Genomic DNA, 20,598 nt, shown 5'->3' on the forward strand with positions numbered 1-20,598 from the left:
CTTTTTGGGGGACTCTTCCGTTGTCGGTCACAGGCAGGATTGCTCTCACCAAAATGGTGATTCTTCCCCGCCTACTATATTATTTTACGAACTTACCTCTCTACATTGCCCCTTCTTTCTGTAGCAAATTGGCAAGAACGATTAGGGACTTCATTTGGGGTACTTCCAGACACAGTTTCCATCAGAAAACCTTACCTTCCCATAGGGCAAGGCGGTCTTGCTGCTCCCAACTTTGATCACTATTACATGGCTGCACAGTTGCAATGGATTGCCAGATGGCTGGCCTCACGCCAGCTGGCTGACACGGCCACTCTTCACCCTCTCCTGTCACATCTCTGCCTCTTACATCTGTTTCACCCCTGCAAAAAGTTCACAACGGTGGACTCCCTACTTCTCGTGGTGGCACGTAAATTTTACCGTAGAAGCCTGAGTATTTCCACGGTGGCCGAACTACGCAACTGGGGGACAGCTGGCATACACTACATCCTGCATCCCATATGCTGAGTTTATCACAGAGGAGGATCTCCATCCTGGTCAATTCTTTCTGCATCGTTCCCTTGTTGCTACCCAGGCGGGCCAATGGGGTAGCTTATCCACAGAGCCTCCTACAAATCATACGATCCAATACCTGCACGTGCTGGGCGACGGTGGCCACCTAACTCGGTGGTTCGCCACCTCTCTTCGGTAACACGCTGCGATTGCGCTTTACTCCTTAAAGGCTCCATTGAGAAGGGGACTTGGAGTGCTCTTTCCCCAACCCAGAATGGGCTGCCGCCCAACTGAGCCCTGCCTGAATACCCCGCAATCACCGCTTCTGCCAGATCCAATACTTTTTTTACACCGAGCATACCTTACTCCAGCAAAAGTATTTCCATCGTACGGACTATACCGGTCTCAGATGTCACGTAGCTGAGGCTGATCTCCTACACATGCTGTGGCGCTGCCCCTCCCTCACAAGGTACTGGACTGTGGTAGCTACTACCCTGGCCCATTGTACAGAGTGCAACATCACGTTCCGTTGGGAGGTCTATCTCCTGCATGTATTTAGAAGAGGCAAAAAGCATAGGGTCACCTCTCGCTTCTAAGATTTGGGCATGGCAACTGCTAAGCGACTTATAACTAAGGGCTGGAGATCCCCTGTAGCCCCCCCCCCCCCCCCCCCCACACCCTCCCATGTTAAAACATGGCACCGCTCATTACTGAACTGGGAGAAAGCAGAGAGCATTGCCCTACATGAAGACTTGATGGGCCTGCACAAATTCCCTCTGGCTGCCAGCTGGGATGTTATTCTAGCCGATTTACAGAGGATAGACGTATTTCAGGCAGATGCTCCTGAAGAGGGGGAACGGGCTGACGCGGTGTCAAGAATGGGAGCACCCCTTTAATCCTGCATAGATGGGGTGGACTTTTTCCCTTACCCGGTCGGTGAGCTTATACTTGTGCATGCGTCACTTACTTGCTCTATAATCATGTGCTCAGGGGGCACTGGGCTTCGCGGCAGCACACCACTAGTAGTTCCTTCCCTCCCTTCATTTAATTATCTTGTCCTTTTGTTGGACCCGATTCCCCTGTTCTGCGTCTGTTTTACGATACCCTTGAAGTACATACATTTTCATGGGTTCCGCTGTGGCACCTACAGAATAACTGGTGTCAACATTGGGCTCGCACATATGGTTACGCTGTCTACCCTGCATGCTGTACTGTATGGCTTTGTAAATCTGGATCACCTCCTTCAACGGGGGCCTCTCAGATGGTTCCATCAGACATGCAAATGTTTAAATCTTGCTTTCCTTGATGTAACATAATGCACAACTTTTTGTAGAATGACACGACCCTTGACATTAATCTCACTGGACAATGTATGTTCTGTGCCACCCATTGGAGCATTATTACATATTGTTCATAACTTTGAACCTATGATATACACCCCGTAAGCATCATCCTCTCCTGTTTGTTTCTACTTATCCGAAATGAGTTTCATACCGGCTAATACCTTGGGCATTTAATTAACGCTGTTGCATTGTCGCTGATATGATGTCATGTATACTGTATATTTAACAAAATGTTAATAAACAGATTTAAACAAAAAATCCTACAGCGGCATTACAAATGGAACAGGCGGAAACATATGGATCAACCCTCTCAAGAAAGTATTACAAGAGGTGATTGAAGAAATGATAGTTGAAAATACGAAAACCGAAAGGGCTGCCAAATAACCTTTAACCATAGACACAGGAAGGCCTTGCTGCGCCACAGGTAAACTAATATCAGAAAGAGAAGCTTGTACAGGTTGGATTTGACATGAGCAACACCACACCACAAACGTCTTTCAGCGACCATCATAAACAGTTCTGTACATGGAGTCCTGGCTGCCAAACTCTCCTGAGCAGTTCCGGAGGAAGATCATATGTCAACAACTGCCGCCACTCACTCTCCATGCATGGATGCGTTAACTGCTTGGTTTCGGATGGAGAACTCTAACCTGCTGCTTTAATAGGAGATACTCTTGAAAAGGCAGCCGAATCGAAGGACTGAGGGTTATGGCCAGAGTTTCTGGGTACCACACTCTCCTTGCTCAGTCCGGAGCCACTAGGAAGACTTTGGTCTTCTTGAGTGTCTGGGCAGGAGAGGTAGAGGTGGCTAGGCATATAGGAGTCCCAAACCCCAATGCAGACAGAAAACATCCCCTATGGAGCATTACCTTGGATACTCCAATGCGCAAAATTCTGGGCACTCTGATTCTCTATGGTGGCGAATAGATCGAGCCAAGGATAACCCCTCCTCCCCCCATCGGTGAAAATACGCAGTAGCACCTCTGAATTTAAATGCAATTTGTTATCTGCTAGGTGTCGCCGACTGAGTTTGTCCGCTCTGATGTTTAAATGTCCTGCCACATTGTTGGACCCGGCCCTTCTGGCAGGTTCACCCCGAAACTTTTTACTGGTGACTTGGTGTAGTGATTTTTGGGTTTCTGCGCACTTTACCGCTGTGTCCCAGGGTAAAGTGCGTGCGTGTTGTGAGGTTGGCCTGCCCTCCCATAGGAATGCATGGGGGAATGTATGTGTCCTGGTAGTTCCTGAGGCGTGGGGTGTGCAGGCCCGAGTTTGGTATGTACGGACTCGTGTGATTGAATGCTGCGCGATGATGTGTGCGGCGTGCATGTACCTAGTGTGGAAGTGCCACTTCTAGAAGTGGGCACTTCAGTGTGCAGTATGAAATGTGTGGCTTGTCTGGCGATTGGCTGGTGGAGGTCATGTGACGGACTAGGGAAATCCCCAGAGTCAGGAGGAGTCACCCAGTGGTGAATGGGAGTTTAGCATACTGATGGCTGGGGAGGAGTACACCTGGGTCCTGAATAGGACAGGGCTTTCCCCACACAATGCTGGCTCCGGCCCCTGTGGTGCGTCTGATGACCCTGGCCTGTCCAGTGAATAGGGAGAGGGGCTGAGCAAAACAAAGTGCTCAGGAACCTGTTGTAACTGGTTCGCCCCTTCCCTGCACCTTCAGACAAAGGGTTTTACTGTATAAAAAGGGGCTGTGTCCCCTTACAAACTGTTCTTCCAGGATCTTAATCTGAGGGGGGCCTGCTGCTGCTGGGCGCCAGGAGAGACCGCCACTGGGGACTGCCTCCCTGCTGGAGGGCCCTGTGAGCTGGCTCTGGGCCCAGTCCTTGCCCCCCTGCTCTTGAAAGACTTTGTGGCTGGACCTTCCTTTGCTTATAGCGCCTGGGAGCGCTTTCTGGGCTTTATAGCGCTGGGAGCGCTGTGTTGCTTTATAGCGCTGTGAGCGCTTGGAATCTGATAACGGGTGCCCACCCCGCGATTTTGCCAGTGTCTGCCAGGTTCGGCGGGTGCCCACCCCGCCGTTGTGCTCGTTTGCGAGGGAGCCTACCGCTCGCCTTGCCGAGAAATCACCGCCACGGCCCCAACGAAACAGGAAGTCAGGCGTCCCCTGGGGGCGGGCCACGGGACGGAAGCCTCATTCCAAAATCAGGAAGCGGACGGGAGCCTACCCCGCGCTCCTGTGCAGCGAAGATCCCGGCGGGAGCCCACCCCGCGCTGGACTGAGGGAAGGGGTGCGGCCGGAGCTGGTGCGGAGGGGGCACGAGGCACATTGTCGGTGCCTGCCCCTCCGCGGTACGAAGAATCCTCGGAGTCCTCCCTTCGGCCGAGAACAGGGAAAGAGGAGACGACGCGGGAGTCCCCGGAGAGCAGCCCGGTGGGTGCAGAAGGGCTGGGGGACTCCGCGCATGTGCTGGGGGTGCGGGGGCAGTTTCCAAAGAGCCCCGTGTGGCTCCAACGTGGTGGCAGTGTCCACGAGCCCTGTGAGGCTCCAACGAGGCGCATTTCTGGTGATCAGAGCCCCGAGGCTCCAACGAAGGGGCCGAATATTCGTTCAGAGCCAAGAAGGCTCTAGGGGGCATTTTAATTGTTTCCAGAGCCCCGTGAGGCTCCCAGGTAGAAGGGGGCATTTCTTTAGGGTTGGTGTAGAGCGCGAGGTCGCTCCAACTGCGAGGGGGCATTTTGCGAGGTTAGAGCCCAGGAGAGGCTCCACGGGAGCGGCAGATTCATTGTGAAGGGCACAGTGGTGCCCACACTCATTCCTCCAGCTGCCCAGCACTTAGTGGGCAGCTGCCACGTTTAGGGTGGGACCTTACGCTTGTGGCTTGCGCAGCTGGCGCAGCCTTACTGGGACAGGGCGTCCTAGCCCCGACAAGGCCAGTTGGCCTAGGGACTGCCACAGGTGGTGGCTCATGTGAGTTTTGCGCTATGACTCCTAACCTGCACCTCTGAATGTATTTTTATGCGTCATGTGCCTTGTTTTACACCGCTGAATGTTTTATGCATCATGTGTTTTCTTTCCTAGCACCTCTGAATGTTTTATGCATCATGTGTTTTCTTTCCTAGCACCTCTGAATGTTTTATGCATCATGTGTTTTCTTTCCTAGCACCTCTGAATGTTTTATGCATCATGTGTTTACCTGCCCGGCACCTCTGAATGAGTTTATGCGTCATGTGCCATGTCCTACACCTCTGAATGTTTTATGCATCATGTGAAATGTGCGTTTACCCCTACAGGTATTGTGATACTTAGGTGGTTGTTTGTTTTCTCCAAGTACAGGTGGTGCTAGTGAGGTCCTAGTTCCCTGCGTGACATTCTCCTAAAGTGGTTAGGGTTGCGTAGGTGGTACTTTCTGGTTACCAGTAGTTACTGGTTGTGTGTTATATGTGTATTTTGTGCTACAGTAATTTTATATTCATCATCAGTCAGTCTTTATTTCGACTTGTTGTCATAAAAGACAAATTAAAAACACATTTCATCATCAAATACATAAGAAAAAAAGTTTAAAAAAAGGACAGTTCATCATCAGGTATATCCGTTAGAGCTACACATTTGAGTTATACACAGATAGCATGGCACTGAAGCTAGAAACAGCAGGATTTAAGTTCACTACATAAGTGGTATTCCTACTCGACCAGATAAGAAAATAAATAACTGTCTTCCATAAAAACACACTAAAACTATAAAAAAGTACCACAATTGTACTGGGTTTACTTTAGGGCGACTGGAGAGCTTTCAGTTTCCCAACTCTTATTGTCCACATCCATTTCAGAAATTTTGCTAGAGCAATCACTATTGTTTCAGAACAGTCGGTTTGAAATATTCTCAGTGCAATAATCCCCGTCATAATAACCTTTTGAATACAAACTGCTCTTATCCATTTATGACGGGGGGCCTTATATTCTGGGCAAATAAACAAAACATGGGCTATGGTTTCCGGGTATGTTATGCAAAAAGGGCACATTTGATCACTTTTACTAGATGCCCATTTACAGGTGACCGTATTCAGTGGGAGGGTACCTACCCTAAACTGATGGAATAATTTCCTATCATGAGGCATTGTAATCAGATCCTAGTACATCTCATACCCAGGAGTATGTTTCAGCTCCAAAAAAGCCTTAGTATGCGATGGAGCAGTGTGTGACTGAAACTCCTCCTGGGATATGAATGACCAGTAGGCCTCTTTTAACTGTTGTTTGGTAGGAAATGATGTCCCCTGAGGATTATCCCAAAGATCCCCCAAACCTAGGGACTTAAGGAGAATTTTAACCTTTCTAAACCATAGAATTTTGCCCCCAGAATCCATATCACGCGTTTCCAAGAGTGCTAACGCATAGTGATTCAATTCTGGGGTTACCCACAGTCTTCTCCAGTAAGCAACTGGTCTAAATCTACAGATATTTTCTAGACTCTGACATCCCAAATCCATGCGCAGAGGTACAAGTGGTGTAGAATGTGGGAGCCCTGTTATGCAGCGGAGAAATTTGTTGTGTGCTTTTTGTAGACCTGCTATATCAGACGACCCCCACAGTTCCGCTCCATATAACATGGAAGATCTTACACTTGAGTCATAAATTCTTAATACTGGGGCTACAGGTTTGGTGGCTGACAACTTAAATTTTCTTAGAAGGGTACCAGATAGTTGTGCGTGCTTAGAAATTAAATGGGCCACATGCGGCATCCACTGTAACCTAGAGCCCAATGTGATACCCAAGTAACTGAAGCTATCAGTCTACTCTAACGGTTCCCCATTCATAAAAACTCTGCCCCTAATGTTCCTATGCCTATGCATCGTCATAAATTTGGTTTTAGAGACATTAACAGAGAGGCCGTAGTCATTGCAAAATTTTTCAAAGCAGTCTATTGCCTTCTGTAACCCTTCCTGAGTCTTTGATAATAGGAGGGTGTCATCCGCAAACATTAGCAGGGGGACGGGGATTCCGTTCTGTTTGGGTGCATCAGTAGTAGAGTCCCTATAATAATCTATAACTCTATTTATATATAGTGTGAATAATGTGGGTGCCAGCACACACCCTTGCCGCACGCCCCTTTCCGTTGGAAATCTGACGGTCACCTGGCTCTGGTTACCCCATCTGACCTGCGCGTAATTATTTTCATGTAGTTTAATCAAAAACCGCAAGCAGTTCAGGTGGGATACCCTGCTCGGGGAGCGCTCTCCACAGCCTATCTCTTGGGACTAAGTCAAATGCAGCCTTTAAATCAACAAAGGCTGCATAGAGTGTGCCACCCCCCAGAACCACCCATTTCCAATATATTGTGGAAAATCTAAAAACTTGATCTACCGTGCTAGTCAGGGGTCGGAAGCCAGCCTGTAAAGTGGACATGACTCCCGAGTCCTCGATCCAATTCTGGACCCTAAGAAGTACCATTCTGGCCACAACCTTCTGAATACAGGCTATTAGGCTAATTGGCCTGTAGTTTCCCGGGTCTGCTCGGTCACCCTTCTTAAAAATTGGTATGATTTCTGCTCCCCGCCATATATCCGGCACCGTAGTGCCTTTGGCAATAGTGTTCGCCAGTAGTTCAAGGTAAGGGACCCAGACTGATTTGCTATGCAGGAACAAATCTGCGGGAATTTTATCTAAGCGCGGGGCCCTACCTTTGGGAATTAAATTAAGGGCACATTCAACATCTTTCTTGGTGAACACTAGCATGTTTGCTGATAAAGGACGACAGAGAGGCTAGGGCAGATGGTGGGACATTATTTGTGTTAGCGAACTGGGACTTAAAGTGCTTGACCCAGTGTTCTGGCGGGACATAATTAACCGGGATTGGTTTTTGGTTCCCCGTGCCCCACCTCACAAGATGCCAGAAGTCCGTCGAATCTCTGGACTTACTGGCTACCAATAACTCCTCCCAGTATTTAGTGTCCCACGCTTTTTTCGCGGCATTTTGTATCCATTTGTAATGATTCCTTGCCGCCCGTATAGCCTCCCTATCAGTGGATCGCACTGCATCAGCTAAAGATTTATATGCAGTCCTGCAGTTTTTATCATACCATGACTCCTGTTTTCTTTTCCCCTTACCGGAGTTCCTCTTCCTCAGAATACTAAAATATTTACTTAGTTTAAAAAAAAGGGTCGAGTGAATATGGACTACCCTGCTGCAGTAATCCTCGTAGTCCAGCTGCCCCTGCATTTCAATGATTGCTTCTTTTACCATGTCATTCATTTCACTAATGGTTTCGGGTTTACCCAGACACTCGGCCCATCTAACCCGCCGAGTATCGTTTGTCATGACGATATCATCTATTATATCATCTGGTATTAACCCCAACCCTTTGTGGAGATGTAGCTCAAGACTGAGAGAGTTATGGTCACTTTCGATACGATGAATTACAGTCATATCACGTATTGATGTCCAGAATTCAAGATTGATCAGAATATAGTCAATTCTGCTAGTGCTCTGTCCGTTATTAAAAGTTGGATTACCCTGCTCATCCCCTCGTGTCCTACCGTTCACTGCTCTCAACCCGTGTTCTAAACTGAAGGTCTTAAGTTGTAGGGCTGCCTGGGTCCACCGTTTAATAGGGGGTGCACTAAGGGGGGGGATTTGCCAACAGATATCCTCTGCCTCCGTGAGCTCTAGATCCATATGGTCCAGAGGCTCATAGGAGCAGTTAAAATCTCCGCAAATTAATATGTTAGCACCTCCCCTCCAAATACTAACATAGTGTCCCAGTGCCACCACGACTTCTGATGATTTCCCTCCCGGCTTTCCCCTGGCATACACATTAAAGATGATGAGTTCACCAAATGAGGGAGATTTTAACTTGACCCCCAGAATATCCCTTGAATTAATTTCTAATTGTGTAGTTGTAAATCCATCATCCTGTTTTACCCAAGTGGTCAGTCCCCCCTTCATAATTGGTTAGACCATGGATTGTTGTATCACTTACACGGCTACCTTGGTTGTCTGTTTTTGTACAGTGGTCAGAATTATTTGGCACATTTATAATGACACTAGTCGGATCAGGAACTCCATCAAATATATTTGAAACAATAGGTACATTCCCTTCCAAGGACTCAACCAAACCACCTACATTTAAAAAGTGTGCACCCACTATCTCCTCCCCTCGTAACTGTAGACTTCAATCACAGGTATCCAGACCGCTAAAGATGTCAAACCTGTTGGACAACTCCAGTGGAGTGAATGGCACTGGATAGTCCGTACTCCTATGTGCAGTGATACTTGGCCTAGTAGGTACTATACTCCATCCAGATGTTTCTGCAATTGGAGCTGCATGATGCACATAGGCAGAATTCCTGTTATTCATCATAATGGGGAAGTTGGTAGTAGGAAAAGAGTAGCCATAGGCAGGTTGGGAAGGAAATACTACAGATCTTGGGTAGAAGTAGGTCAGAGGGCGTGGAATAATGCTACTGTCAAAATTTATCCGAGGCCAATTCAGGATGTAGCGTACTGCATTGTGATCTCTAAAATTGACCACAACCACGTCCCCCCCCCCAATGTCTTTAGGTCTTCCACCCAACCACTGAAGACGGCGTACATGAATTATTTCGCCATCTATGTTACTGGCAATTTGCCTGTGTAGTGTCAGCCAGTGTGTTATTTTGTTCTTTAGTTGGGAAAAACCCTCTCTCTTGTTCGCTGGGAGCTCTGGTACCCCTGTGAGAATCACAACATATGGTACGGCCTCTGGCGGAAGATCCGGTAGTGGTCTCCTGAACTGTTCCCCCCGGGTCTGCCTGAGGCCTCCCTCCTCATGTCTCTTTGTTCCATTTGAACAATTACCCAGTTCTCTGGTAGATTTATTATCAGAGATTATTGGAAAACAATTAGTATTAACTGTTGCGATGCTTACAGGAGCATTTGTCAGGTTGGTAGTGAAATTATTATGAGCGGGTTTAGGGGCAAAAACTGTCCCACTCGAAGGGTGACTGCTAGAGGACGGGGCGTCTAATATGGAATTATTTGAAATTGAATTTAAAACTGCCCCAATTTCAGTAGATAATGGTCGAGAGTTATTAGCGGATTTAACCGCTGGGGAAGGAACTGAGACCTGTTTAATCTCTAAATTAGCTTTTTGTCGAGTAGGACTTCTCTTCCTACCCAGGTCTGCTTCTATTTTCCCTAAACGGTTCTCCATATTTTTCAATCTTTCCACTATTGCTAGAGTATAAGATCGCATAATCATCTCAATACTATCCAAAAGATTACTGGTATGTATTGTATTAGACCCATTATCCTCCAAGCTATGTTTAGTACTATGTTCCCCCTCTGTATATGCAGAAGTTAACACTGATATAGGAACATTATCCATTCCAGTCCCGTCCGTGAGGACTGCAGCAGTTATAACGTTAGTACTAGGGGGGATGACCTTCTTCCCAAAGTCGGTAGAGCTCAGCTTCTGCTTGGAAGGTTCCATCCTATTGCGTCTCTTCTTGGTAGGTGGTGGACCATACTTTGTAGGTTGTACAGGTTTCTTATACCTTTGTCGTACTGTCTTAGGGGGAGTGGGTGTCACAGCAATCAGAGCTCCTGATGTACTGGGAGTGCAAAAAGGATCATGTGGTGAGTTTACGATGTCTATTCCAGTAGAACAAGTGCTGGGCACTTCACAGTCTCTCAACAAAAGAGGTACACCATCTGTAAATAAAGTATCATCAGCAAGGTCTGGGACTAGCTCAGTATTTGGAATGGCTGCAGGGTTAGGCTCAGACAGTGCCCTATTCTTGATATTTTCTATAGAGCGTCTCCGCTCCGCTCGGCGCTCTGCGAGTGAGAGTTCTGTTAAGCCTCCGAATGATGTTCTAGTAAAATAATTATCCAGGGTGCCATTCAATAATGTCCCCACTCTATCAGCCACCGTTATTATCGGGCTCAGCACAATCGTAGACATGTTATTAACTTGACAGGTCAATTTCGTAGCAATAGAGTGTGGTAGCAACTTACTATTCGTTGGTTTCTTTTGAATCACAGTTTGCCCAGGGGGACGGGTCCGGTCCGGTCTCGTAGGTCCTCGGAGGGCCACAGACGGCCCGCCCTTTGCCCGGGCTTAGCCCGGCGCGTCCCGCGAAGCGGGCCTCTGGGAGCTTTGTAACCCCTCCTGGCGCTTGCGCCGCGTCAGAGCCACGCGCCGCCGCTGGTACTGCCGGGAGTTGTGGTCCCGGGGCGGCGACGCGGGAGATGATGCTCACTGGTGCGGCGAGGGCTGCCCCGGACTCTTGGCGGTGGAAGAAATGGCGTGGCGTGGGTCAGGTAAGTTTTAGCTGGTTGGCTGTGTCCCCCCGCTCCGCCGACCTCTGGGAGCTTTGTAACCCCTCCTGGCGCTTGCGCCGCGTCAGAGCCACGCGCCGCCGCTGGTACTGCCGGGAGTTGTGGTCCCGGGGCGGCGACGCGGGAGATGATGCTCACTGGTGCGGCGAGGGCTGCCCCGGACTCTTGGCGGTGGAAGAAATGGCGTGGCGTGGGTCAGGTAAGTTTTAGCTGCTTGGCTGTGTTTATATTATAAAAGTGCTGATTCCTGACAGTGGTCCATGTGGCCCTGTCCCCTGTACATATAATCCCTTGTAAATTCTGCCCGTGCCTGTTGGCACATTGTAAAGTGTGTGTTTTTATCTAATGTGTTTTATTATAATACAAAGGCTATTTTTATAGAATACCTTTTGTGGAGTTTCCTTTGTGGTGGGCCTTGGGTGTTGTTGCTGGGTGCGCGCGCAAACGCTTTACACATCGCCTCAGAGATAAGCCTGACTGCTCGTGCCAAGCTACCAAGGGGGTGAGCAGGGGTTATCTTTGGCGTGTAACTTCCTTGCCCTGACTAGAGTGGTGGTTTCTGCCTGACTTTGGCGCAAGCCTTAGCCAACCAGAAATCCCTGTTCTAACACACATGTTGGATGATCAGATATGTCCTGATCACTCAGCCACTTCCAAAGACAAAGAGCTTCCAAGCATGGAACCCATGACGCTACTCTGCCCACGTTTACTCACTCCCACTGCATCCTTGGAATGAAAGCAAAATGTATTACTCAAAGTATAAGTAGATTAATATGAAGTCAACCTACAACTGGAGACCAGAGTCCTCTGATCTCCACCTCCCCCAGATGATCTTGCCAGCCCAGTTACAACGCATCAATCACAACGGTCAGCTTTGGGTGGGGGTAGGGAGAGTGATCTGCCGCTGGTCCAACTGCAGTACAGTACCTAGCACTGCAGATCTTTTGCAGTCTCCTTTGACAGTTTTCCTTGGTTTTGAGCCCGCTGAGACTTCAAATTTTACTGCAGAGCCCATATGTGCCACTTGGCATGGTCTAAAGACAGTAGGCCAAGAGACCTAGAAGTCTCAAGGTCGCTATAACTGAGAACCCGGCTGAAACATTGGGATCATAGCCCAAATGTCCTGGACCCATTGAGGCTGAGGTATAACACCACTGTATCTAGGTTAGCCCAGATGAAAGGGAGCCTTTGTGAAGGAGTCTGATGTGACTTAGACACATTGATGGTCAATAGGTTGGCCGTCATCTGGAGAAGGTTGGCAACTGCCTGAGGCGAACCTGCATTTAACAGTCAGTCCATATGGGAAGTCAAATGACAGTTGAAGATCAGAATCGGCGTCGGTTGGCGCGGAAAGAAAGGAATTGATGTCAACATGAGCAGGTGTTGTGTGTGTGTGTGTGTATGTATATATATATATATATATACATACACACAGAAGCCGATATGACGAGCACACGAGATGGCATCATAAGAAGAGCCATGACGATGCACAACACCACCTGTTGACGCTGGAGGATTACAGTACAAACGTTTTTGGATCCAGTCTGAAGCCCGGAGGTATTCAAAAGGTGAGGAGCCTGCGGTTAGAAGTCTCTATAAGAATCATAGCTAGTCTGTTCTTTCAGTCCAGACTTAGTAAGTTGGTCCTTACCAGTGCTTGCTACAGGTTAGTGTAATAGTCCTTTCTTACCTAAATGGAGGCAACACTCCCCAGCCTCCCTGCTTCAAAATGGCACGCCAGGGAGGCATCCTGTACGCAATGCACTTTTTGGATCTGAGCATTCTCTTATCATTGACATATGCACAGACAGCTTTTGTTTAAATACATTTATTAACAAATGTTAACACATTAAGTGACTCTATATGCTGCTAATCAGAGCCAATAACAAAATGCCAGAATGCATCATAGAATTGGACAGCCACAATGAATAATTACAATGTGCATAGTGGCTAAGCTCAACATCTTAATATAGTTGTATCATTTGCTGTGAAGTAATGTATAATATTGTTTTCTAAAACAATCAATTGTAATTTTTTTTTGCTAGAATGCATACAGAACGAGGCCACTTTTTCACTTTTTTCCAGTAGAACAGTTTCATTTTTTTTTTTTTTTACACTGGAGAAACTTAGAAATGTGCAGCCGAATCAACAGACAAAAGAAGAAAGCCAAAATAACACAAATATTATTTTCATGCAGATACCAGGTAAGTTTTACATTTTCTGGAATGATTTACACCAAAATGTCTTTCCACAATTATTTACTTTCATAGGGGTGGATCGAAGTTGTGGAACTCTAAAAAATAATCTAACAAGATTTTCACAGAGATAAATTTACAAAACCATCAGGGTTTCACTGTTATTTCATAGAAGGCCCATATTCACAATGTAATGTTTACTTTTCCCTGACAAAATCTGGCGAAAATGTGTTTAACGGCTTTCAGTACAAATCCTCTGCTGCCATTGTCTAAACGCATTCAATAAATATCAAAGTTCTAAATAAATATGTACATTTGTCTCTATTTTGTTCAAAAATATCTAGATGATTAATGGTAATCTACAGACTTGGACCAGGACCACCCTCAGAAAGAATTTAAAAGTCTATTACTAAGGGGGTATAGCCCATTTTAACAAGGTTAAAACACTTTTTCCAAAGCAAAAAAAGAAATAAAGCCCATCAAGCATTCTGGACAATTAATAAACCAAAGTCGTTTGTGATCAAAAAAGGTAATTCCACTATCGATCCATTCCTATTGTTACTGCTTTTTAATTCAGATATTCTGCAAAACACAGAGTTTTCACAAATTACAGCATCTTTAATACGAGAAAAATGACATGCATTCATTTTCATTATGAAATGGTCATAGAAATATGCAAGCAAATAGATCACTTCTATCTGCTGATGTTGAACATAGGGGCATATATTTGATAACCAGTAAATGTGTGAAATATTAAAAACGTTTCTTTTTCAATTTTAGCCATCAAAGAAATCAGAGCACATTGTAAGTTGACACATGTATGTATATTATTTTGCATTTCAGGTGATTGATATTAGAAAACCTTAGCAATTATGCCTTGTTATTTAGGCTGTTGGCTGTTTATGGGAACAGAGATCCTGTCATGCAACACATCGTGTTTGATATTAGAAGAAAGCACCTTAAATGATATATGTTTTGTTGGAAATACAAACTTCTGTGCAACATAAGTGCTTTTTGTTCCTTTTATTACTGATTTTGCAGCGGAATATGTACTATTCGGTAAAAGGCATTCAAAGTTAAATGAGGGGGAAAAATGCAAAGTAACTGATACGCCTCAACTAAGAATCCATGGGTGCATATAAGGTAGTATTTGGCTTTTATTTTTTTTAAACACGCGCTCCTTGTTTGGACAACAATGACATGTGCAAAATTTAAAAATGTAAATTAAAATATTCATTTTCCTCTAAGATCCAGCTCAGTAAAAGATTAATTCCAATTCCCTGAAATCTTAACTAGGAGTTCAACACTAATAATTTGTTATAAAATGTATATATAGAAAAGAAAAAATGCACCAAAAAGTGACTGGGAAACATTCAGGAAAAAAATATGCAGGACTAGCAGCACCTGCAGTGTCAACCCTGTTCCCTAATTTTAATCATATACCCACTGGTATTACCAAAAGATAATGCCTTTAGACACTAAATAAAGCTGAATAAACAGCTCAAACAGGTTACGAAATAAATGGTACATCAAGGTAGTATATTTTCATGACATTTGAAAACGTTCTATAGTTCGTTTTACATTCAGATCACTGTTTTAAATGTTCATTTTTTTAATAATTTGCATGTCTGTGTTTCGTGTGACCTGCTTTACAAGTTAAAATCTCCATAAAACCCAAACATCTTAAAATTTGCTTGAACCACAAAATAATTTCAAGTAAAATATTGTAAAAGAACACATTTCACTGATGCAATTTTTTCTAAGTGATACTAATCAAAAATAGGACTTAGCATCTGAAGATGACGTTTTGAAACTACGGTGCAGAACATTTTACGAAGATGAGTTTAAAAGCTGGTGCAAGAACAGGAAGCAAATTCTAAGCAATTTTGGCTTCTTGGAAACAAAAACCGCTGTGTCTGGGAATAACAACACCTCTGTGTTTCAGAACAGTAACAATCTTGAAAACTACTACAGAACTATTTAAGTTTCATCTTTTTCTGCGGCAAGTGCGCTTATGTTCAGCATGCCAGTGTTCCTGCTGACACTTGATAGAGCAGTAAGATGTGTTCCAGCAGCAGTGATACATGGCTTCTTCTTCACAGTTGTAGCACTGCAAAAGAACAAAACAAGTTTTCCTTTATCAACCATCATATTTTCCATATTAATAGTGATAAACCTCTAAACATTAGATGGCTTTTGCATGTCCTGACCATCTTCTGATTTATTATGATATGGTAAAAACACTCTTCCATTGCAAATTATAACTGTGAAAGATGCATTTAATTTATGATACCAAACAAATTCCTATTCGGTCTTTCAATACTTGCATAAAACTTAAAAAAAAAAAAAAAAAAAGGAAAAGAACATATTAATTTTAAGTAGACAAATGTATTTAGCATAGCCTATTTTTTTATTTTTAAACAAAACCGACATCCATACAGATCATTTCCTATGCGGGAGTCAATACCCAAATCAAACATTATACATGTATGGACAAATCGAATACACAGTGGCAAATACAAGATGTTTAGGGGGGCGTGAGCTGGTCATCCACAGTTAAAGGTGCTGTTGGGGTGCAAATGTCTCCCCTGTATGTGTTCCAAGGGCCCCAGACCCTATTCCACTTCCCAGGACATCCTCTGGCTATGTAAACTGACTTTTCTCGGAACATACACCAGTCTAGATCCCCACGGCACTTCACAATCGGAGGCGGCTGCTACGCTCCCCAGTGTTGCGCTATATTCCTTTTGGCAATCATGACTGCTAACGTAGCCCACTGCTTGGTATGTGCATTGAAGTCTGTCGGGTCCCATATATTTAATAAACATCTTCGTGTTGCAGTTAGCCTTTTGCTGTTTGCAACTGATGCTGGTGTGCCATTTTATATGCTTTCGTTTGTAATGCTTATCTTAAAGTTGATTAAATTGTTTACACATTTATCTGAAAATAAACAATACAGTAAGCATAAAACATAACTCAGGAAATTATCTTTATGTACAGTTTTTGCAATAAACGTAAATACAGAGTTTCAGGAAATAAAAAAAAGTAAAGAGGGAAATAATAAGATGTCCTACATTATGTTAAGCATACAAAAATGATGGTGTCTTGGGAAATGTTGTATTCCATTGAAAACCAAGGCAGAATTTTTTTAGCATAAACATATAACAATTCTCATTGTAGGAACTGGCCTCCTTAGGCTTCACCCCTCCTGATTTGCTGAATTCATTTTTGTAGGCTTTAGAACTTTGTGCACTTTACCACTTCAACCAGTACTTAGGTCTTCTCCTTTAAACATGGTAAAACTGGCCTACACCTAATTGGCAAGTTTAATGTACTTGTAAGTCCGTAGAATATGGTACTAGAAGTGCTCAGGGTGTGCAAATTAAATGCTACTAGTGGGTATGCAGACCTCATTGTGCCACCCACTAAAGTAGCCTTTTAAAACATGTATCAGGCCTGCCACTGTAGATTGTAGTGCAGCTTTGACCTGCCTATCTCTCCTATTGACTAACACTAGGTTACCTTTTTGTATTTATTAAGTAATAACTTTTGATTGGGAGCAGATCGAGAAATATTGTTTTAACTCAAGTAAATTGTAACTTAAAATCATCTTTAACCCCTTCGATGCTGCGCAGATTCCGCCGCTGTGCTGACGGAATCTTGCGCGGGTGTGGTCATGACGGAATGGTTCCGTCATGAGCACAGCTCAACCGTGGGTCATGACGGAACCATTCCGTCATGAGCACCGAAGGGGTTAATGGTAAAGTTGGATTTTAAGCAACAATTCAGAAAATTGCCCTTTTTAAGTTGGCCTTTTCTTGTTCTAACTAATTGTGCCTTCTGCGTGTCCTGAGTCACGTGAATGTGAATGTGAATGGCTCTGCTGTTGGGGTTTGTGTATTCAATTTCAGACATTTGACATAAAAGGGGGCTAGGTGAGGACAGCATGGGCCATCCTAATCGGATGACTGGGGGTGGAGCTGTGCCTTGCCCCACTTACACTTCAAAGGGATGGCCTCCAGCACACACAAAGGAACTTGAAACTAGTCTTTTTTCACCCAAGACATCTTGGAGCCCTAACAGGGGAATGGAAGAACTTTCCAAAACCAGATGTTCTGGTAGTATAGGGAATCCCCCAATTTCAAAGGCTGGCACCAGGTACAAATACAGGACCTCGAGAGCCACTCTTCAGTACAGTCCTGGACTTGTGGACATTACAGAAGAAGTACTGCCTTGCTCCCCAGGGAACCAAGTGACTCGAAGTTAGCTTATCTCCTGTCTGAGCCACAGGAACACAACAAGCTCCAGAGGCCTCCCTGCAACTGCCCAGCTGACTTGCTCAGCTGGGCAGTTGCAGGGAGGCCTCTGGAGCTTGTTGCGTTAGTGCTGGAGTGAGTTCCTGATCCCCAAGAGGTGCCTCAACAGGTCATGGACCCTTGGCTGCATCAGCTGAGCTTCTCCTGTGAAAAAAAGGTGTACTCCTAAAGTTTTGTGCTCTTCGCAACTGGGAACAGGCCAGTTTGCATCAAGACTCTGCTGAGAAAACACAAAGCTCCACTGGACGGGAAGTCAGTGGAGGTTCCTGAGGTGGCAGGTGATGTGGGTCCGTTTAGGCAGGTTCAGGATGAGTATGGCCGCTGAATTCTGTATTGTCTGGAGTCTCTTTGTGAGTTGGGTGGTGGCTCCTGTGTACAGTGAGTCCCTGTGCTCCATCCCGCTGGTGGCTAGGACTTGAGTGACGTTTTTTCTTGGGCCGATCGGGAGCCAATTTAAGATCTTTTGAAGCATGTGGAGGGTGTGGAAGCTGGTGGAGGAGACAGAGTTGATCTGTTTCATGGAGGGTTTACTGTCCAGTATGGTGCCACGGTTGCGGGCGTGGTATGTTGGTGTGGGACCGAGTTCAGCGGGCCACCAGGTGTTGCTCCATGTAGAGGTGGTGTTCCCAAACATCAGCACTTTGGTCTAGTCAGTGCTGAGCTTCACAGTTGGTATTCATCCAATCGGCGACGTTCGTCAAGAAGTTGAGGAAGTTGGTCCTTGTGGAGGGTCTGCTGAGAGCGAGAGGATGAGCTGGATGAAATCAATGTAGGATATGATGTTGAAGTTGTGTGTTCTGACTACGTCTGCCAGGGGTGTCATAGACGTATTGAAGAGGATGGGGCTGAGGTATGAACCTTGAGGGATGTGGCATATGGTGCTCTTAGGGTCTGAGGCTAAAGGAGGGAAGTGGATTTTCTGGGTCCGTACCTTGAGGAAGAATGCAATCCATCAGAGGGCGTCTTCCTGGATCCCGATGTGGTGCAGTCTCTTGATGAGTGTGTGGTGAGAAGGTGTAGAACCATGCGGAGAGGCCGAGGAGGAACAGGGCTGCTGATTCTTTCCTGCAAATAGGGTATGGATGTTGTCGGTTGTGGCGATCAGGGTGGTCTTGGTGCTGGGGTTGGCGCTGAAACCGGATTGTGAGGCATCGAGCAAATTGTTTCTCTCCAGGTGTTCGCTGAGCTGTGGTTGATGGCTTTCTCAAGAACTTTGGCGGGGAATAAGAGCAGCAAGATGGGTTGGTAGTTTTTGAGTTTGCTGAGATTTTTTTGAGGAGGGGTCTGACTTATGCATGTTTCCATGCGCTGTAGTGATGGCTGCATTGAGAATAGTGGTGAGTTAGCAGCTAATTTCTTTGCTTCTGAGGTTGAAAAGGCAGTGGGGGCAAGGGTCCGTGGGTGCTTCAGAGTGGATGGAGTTCATGAAGGCTGTGGTGTCCTGTGTGGTAAGCGGATGCTGTGGAGGTCGGTGGTTCGGGATTTGAAGTGTCTGTAATTGGTGGATATCTTGTTTTGGAAGTAGTTTGCAAGTGTATCGCAGAGTTCCTGTGAAGGGGAGATCATGTTCTCGGTGGCTGTCGGGCAGGATAACTCTCTGAAGATGCTGGAGAGTTCCTTGGTGTGTTTAGCGCTTGCTTCTATGTGGTGTGGCAGGCTGTGGAGGAGCTAGAAAGCCTGAGGATCCAGTGACAGTGAAGTGGACGATGGTGTGGCCGGTCCAGGTGAGTTCTGTGACACAGCTGTATTTGACTCTGTCGCTGGCCATGAAGGAGGTTGGAAGAAATGATGTCCATGGAGTCGTTGAGGTCACTGAGGAAGATGTAGTGCTTTGTGTTGATGGCTAGTGGGGCTATTCGGCGACGGTGTCGCAGAAGCCGTGGTGTGATCCTGGAGGGTCTGTAGGCGAGGGTCGTTCTGCCACCGGTATGGAGTTGGAAGTTGAAGTGTTCCATGATCAGTGTGGTGTAGTCTTCGGTGGTGGTGCAACGGGTTGTATCTATGTGGATTATGGTGATGCCTCTTCCATGTTTGCTGGTGCGGTCTAGGTGCATCATCTTGTAGCCATTGGGTGTTGCAGTTGTGATGTCCGGTGTGGAGGAGGGGTTGAGCCAAGTGTCTGTGATGAAGATTACGTCGGGGCGAGGGTGGTGATGGTGTATCAGATTTTGGTAGTGTGTTTGCAAAGACATCAGGCGTTGTGCAGGAGGCATGGAGGTGGTAGCTGCTTACCGGCAGAGGAGGAAAATCTTCATCTAACCATGCTTAGACCAGACATGGCTAGGTGTAACAAGTCGTGTTTGCAAAGAGATCAGGCGTTGAGCAGGAGGCATGGTGGTGGTAGCTGCTTACTGGTGGAGGAGGAAAATCTTCATCTAACCATATTTAGTTCAGATATGGCTAGGTGTAGCAAGTAAGGTAGGACCACCTGTTCTTGGGAAGCTGGACCTTTTTCAATGGTGCCTTTCTAGAGCAGTGTGTTGACTTGTTTCTGCAGTAACTCCTGTTGGTAGAGTGATCTTTTTCCTGGTGGAATGGCAGGAGGCATGGTCTTGAACCTGATGGAGTAGCCATTTTGTACAATACTTAAGACCCACTTGTCTTTTGCGATGTTGCACCACTCGTCCTAGATGTGCTACAATACTTTCGCCGCAACCGGAGTAGGACACGGAGTGAAGGGAAGCAAGAGTTCATTGTTTTGCGTTTTTTTTTTTTTGTTGTAACTGCTGGATGAGGAGTTTCTCTCTCTCAGGCAGGTCTGTAAGCATGGTAATGTGACCTTCTTTGGCACTGTTGGTGAGTTAACCAATGAGGAGTTTGAACCCTCTGTTGGTACAGGTGGCAGTCATATGGATGGAACATACGTCAGAATTATTTCCATTTCTCACTGTCCATCACTTTGAGAGTGTCTTGATCCATTTTCATATTCACCATCTCGTCATCCGCATGGCTGCCGAAAAGAGAGTGTTGCATTTAGAATTCAA

General features: G+C 45.8%; 1 protein-coding gene across 5 annotated transcripts in view; it reads right to left on the minus strand.

Annotated features, from left to right (window-relative positions):
* Window positions 1-12,915: 12,915 nt before the first annotated feature.
* Window positions 12,916-20,598, minus strand: part of ZMYND11 (zinc finger MYND-type containing 11) — a 785,443-nt gene continuing 777,760 nt past the window's right edge. For all 5 annotated transcript variants that reach the window (XM_085631939.1, XM_085631940.1, XM_085631942.1 and 2 more), the window contains one exon: window positions 12,916-15,408. In XM_085631939.1, the coding sequence (XP_085488065.1) occupies window positions 15,286-15,408 (123 nt within the window). In that variant the 3' untranslated portion in view covers window positions 12,916-15,285. The remainder of the gene's footprint in view (window positions 15,409-20,598) is intronic.

The sequence above is a fragment of the Triturus cristatus genome, chromosome 10 (assembly GCF_964204655.1).
Source record: "Triturus cristatus chromosome 10, aTriCri1.1, whole genome shotgun sequence".
In the NCBI taxonomy this organism is placed as follows: domain Eukaryota; kingdom Metazoa; phylum Chordata; class Amphibia; order Caudata; family Salamandridae; genus Triturus; species Triturus cristatus.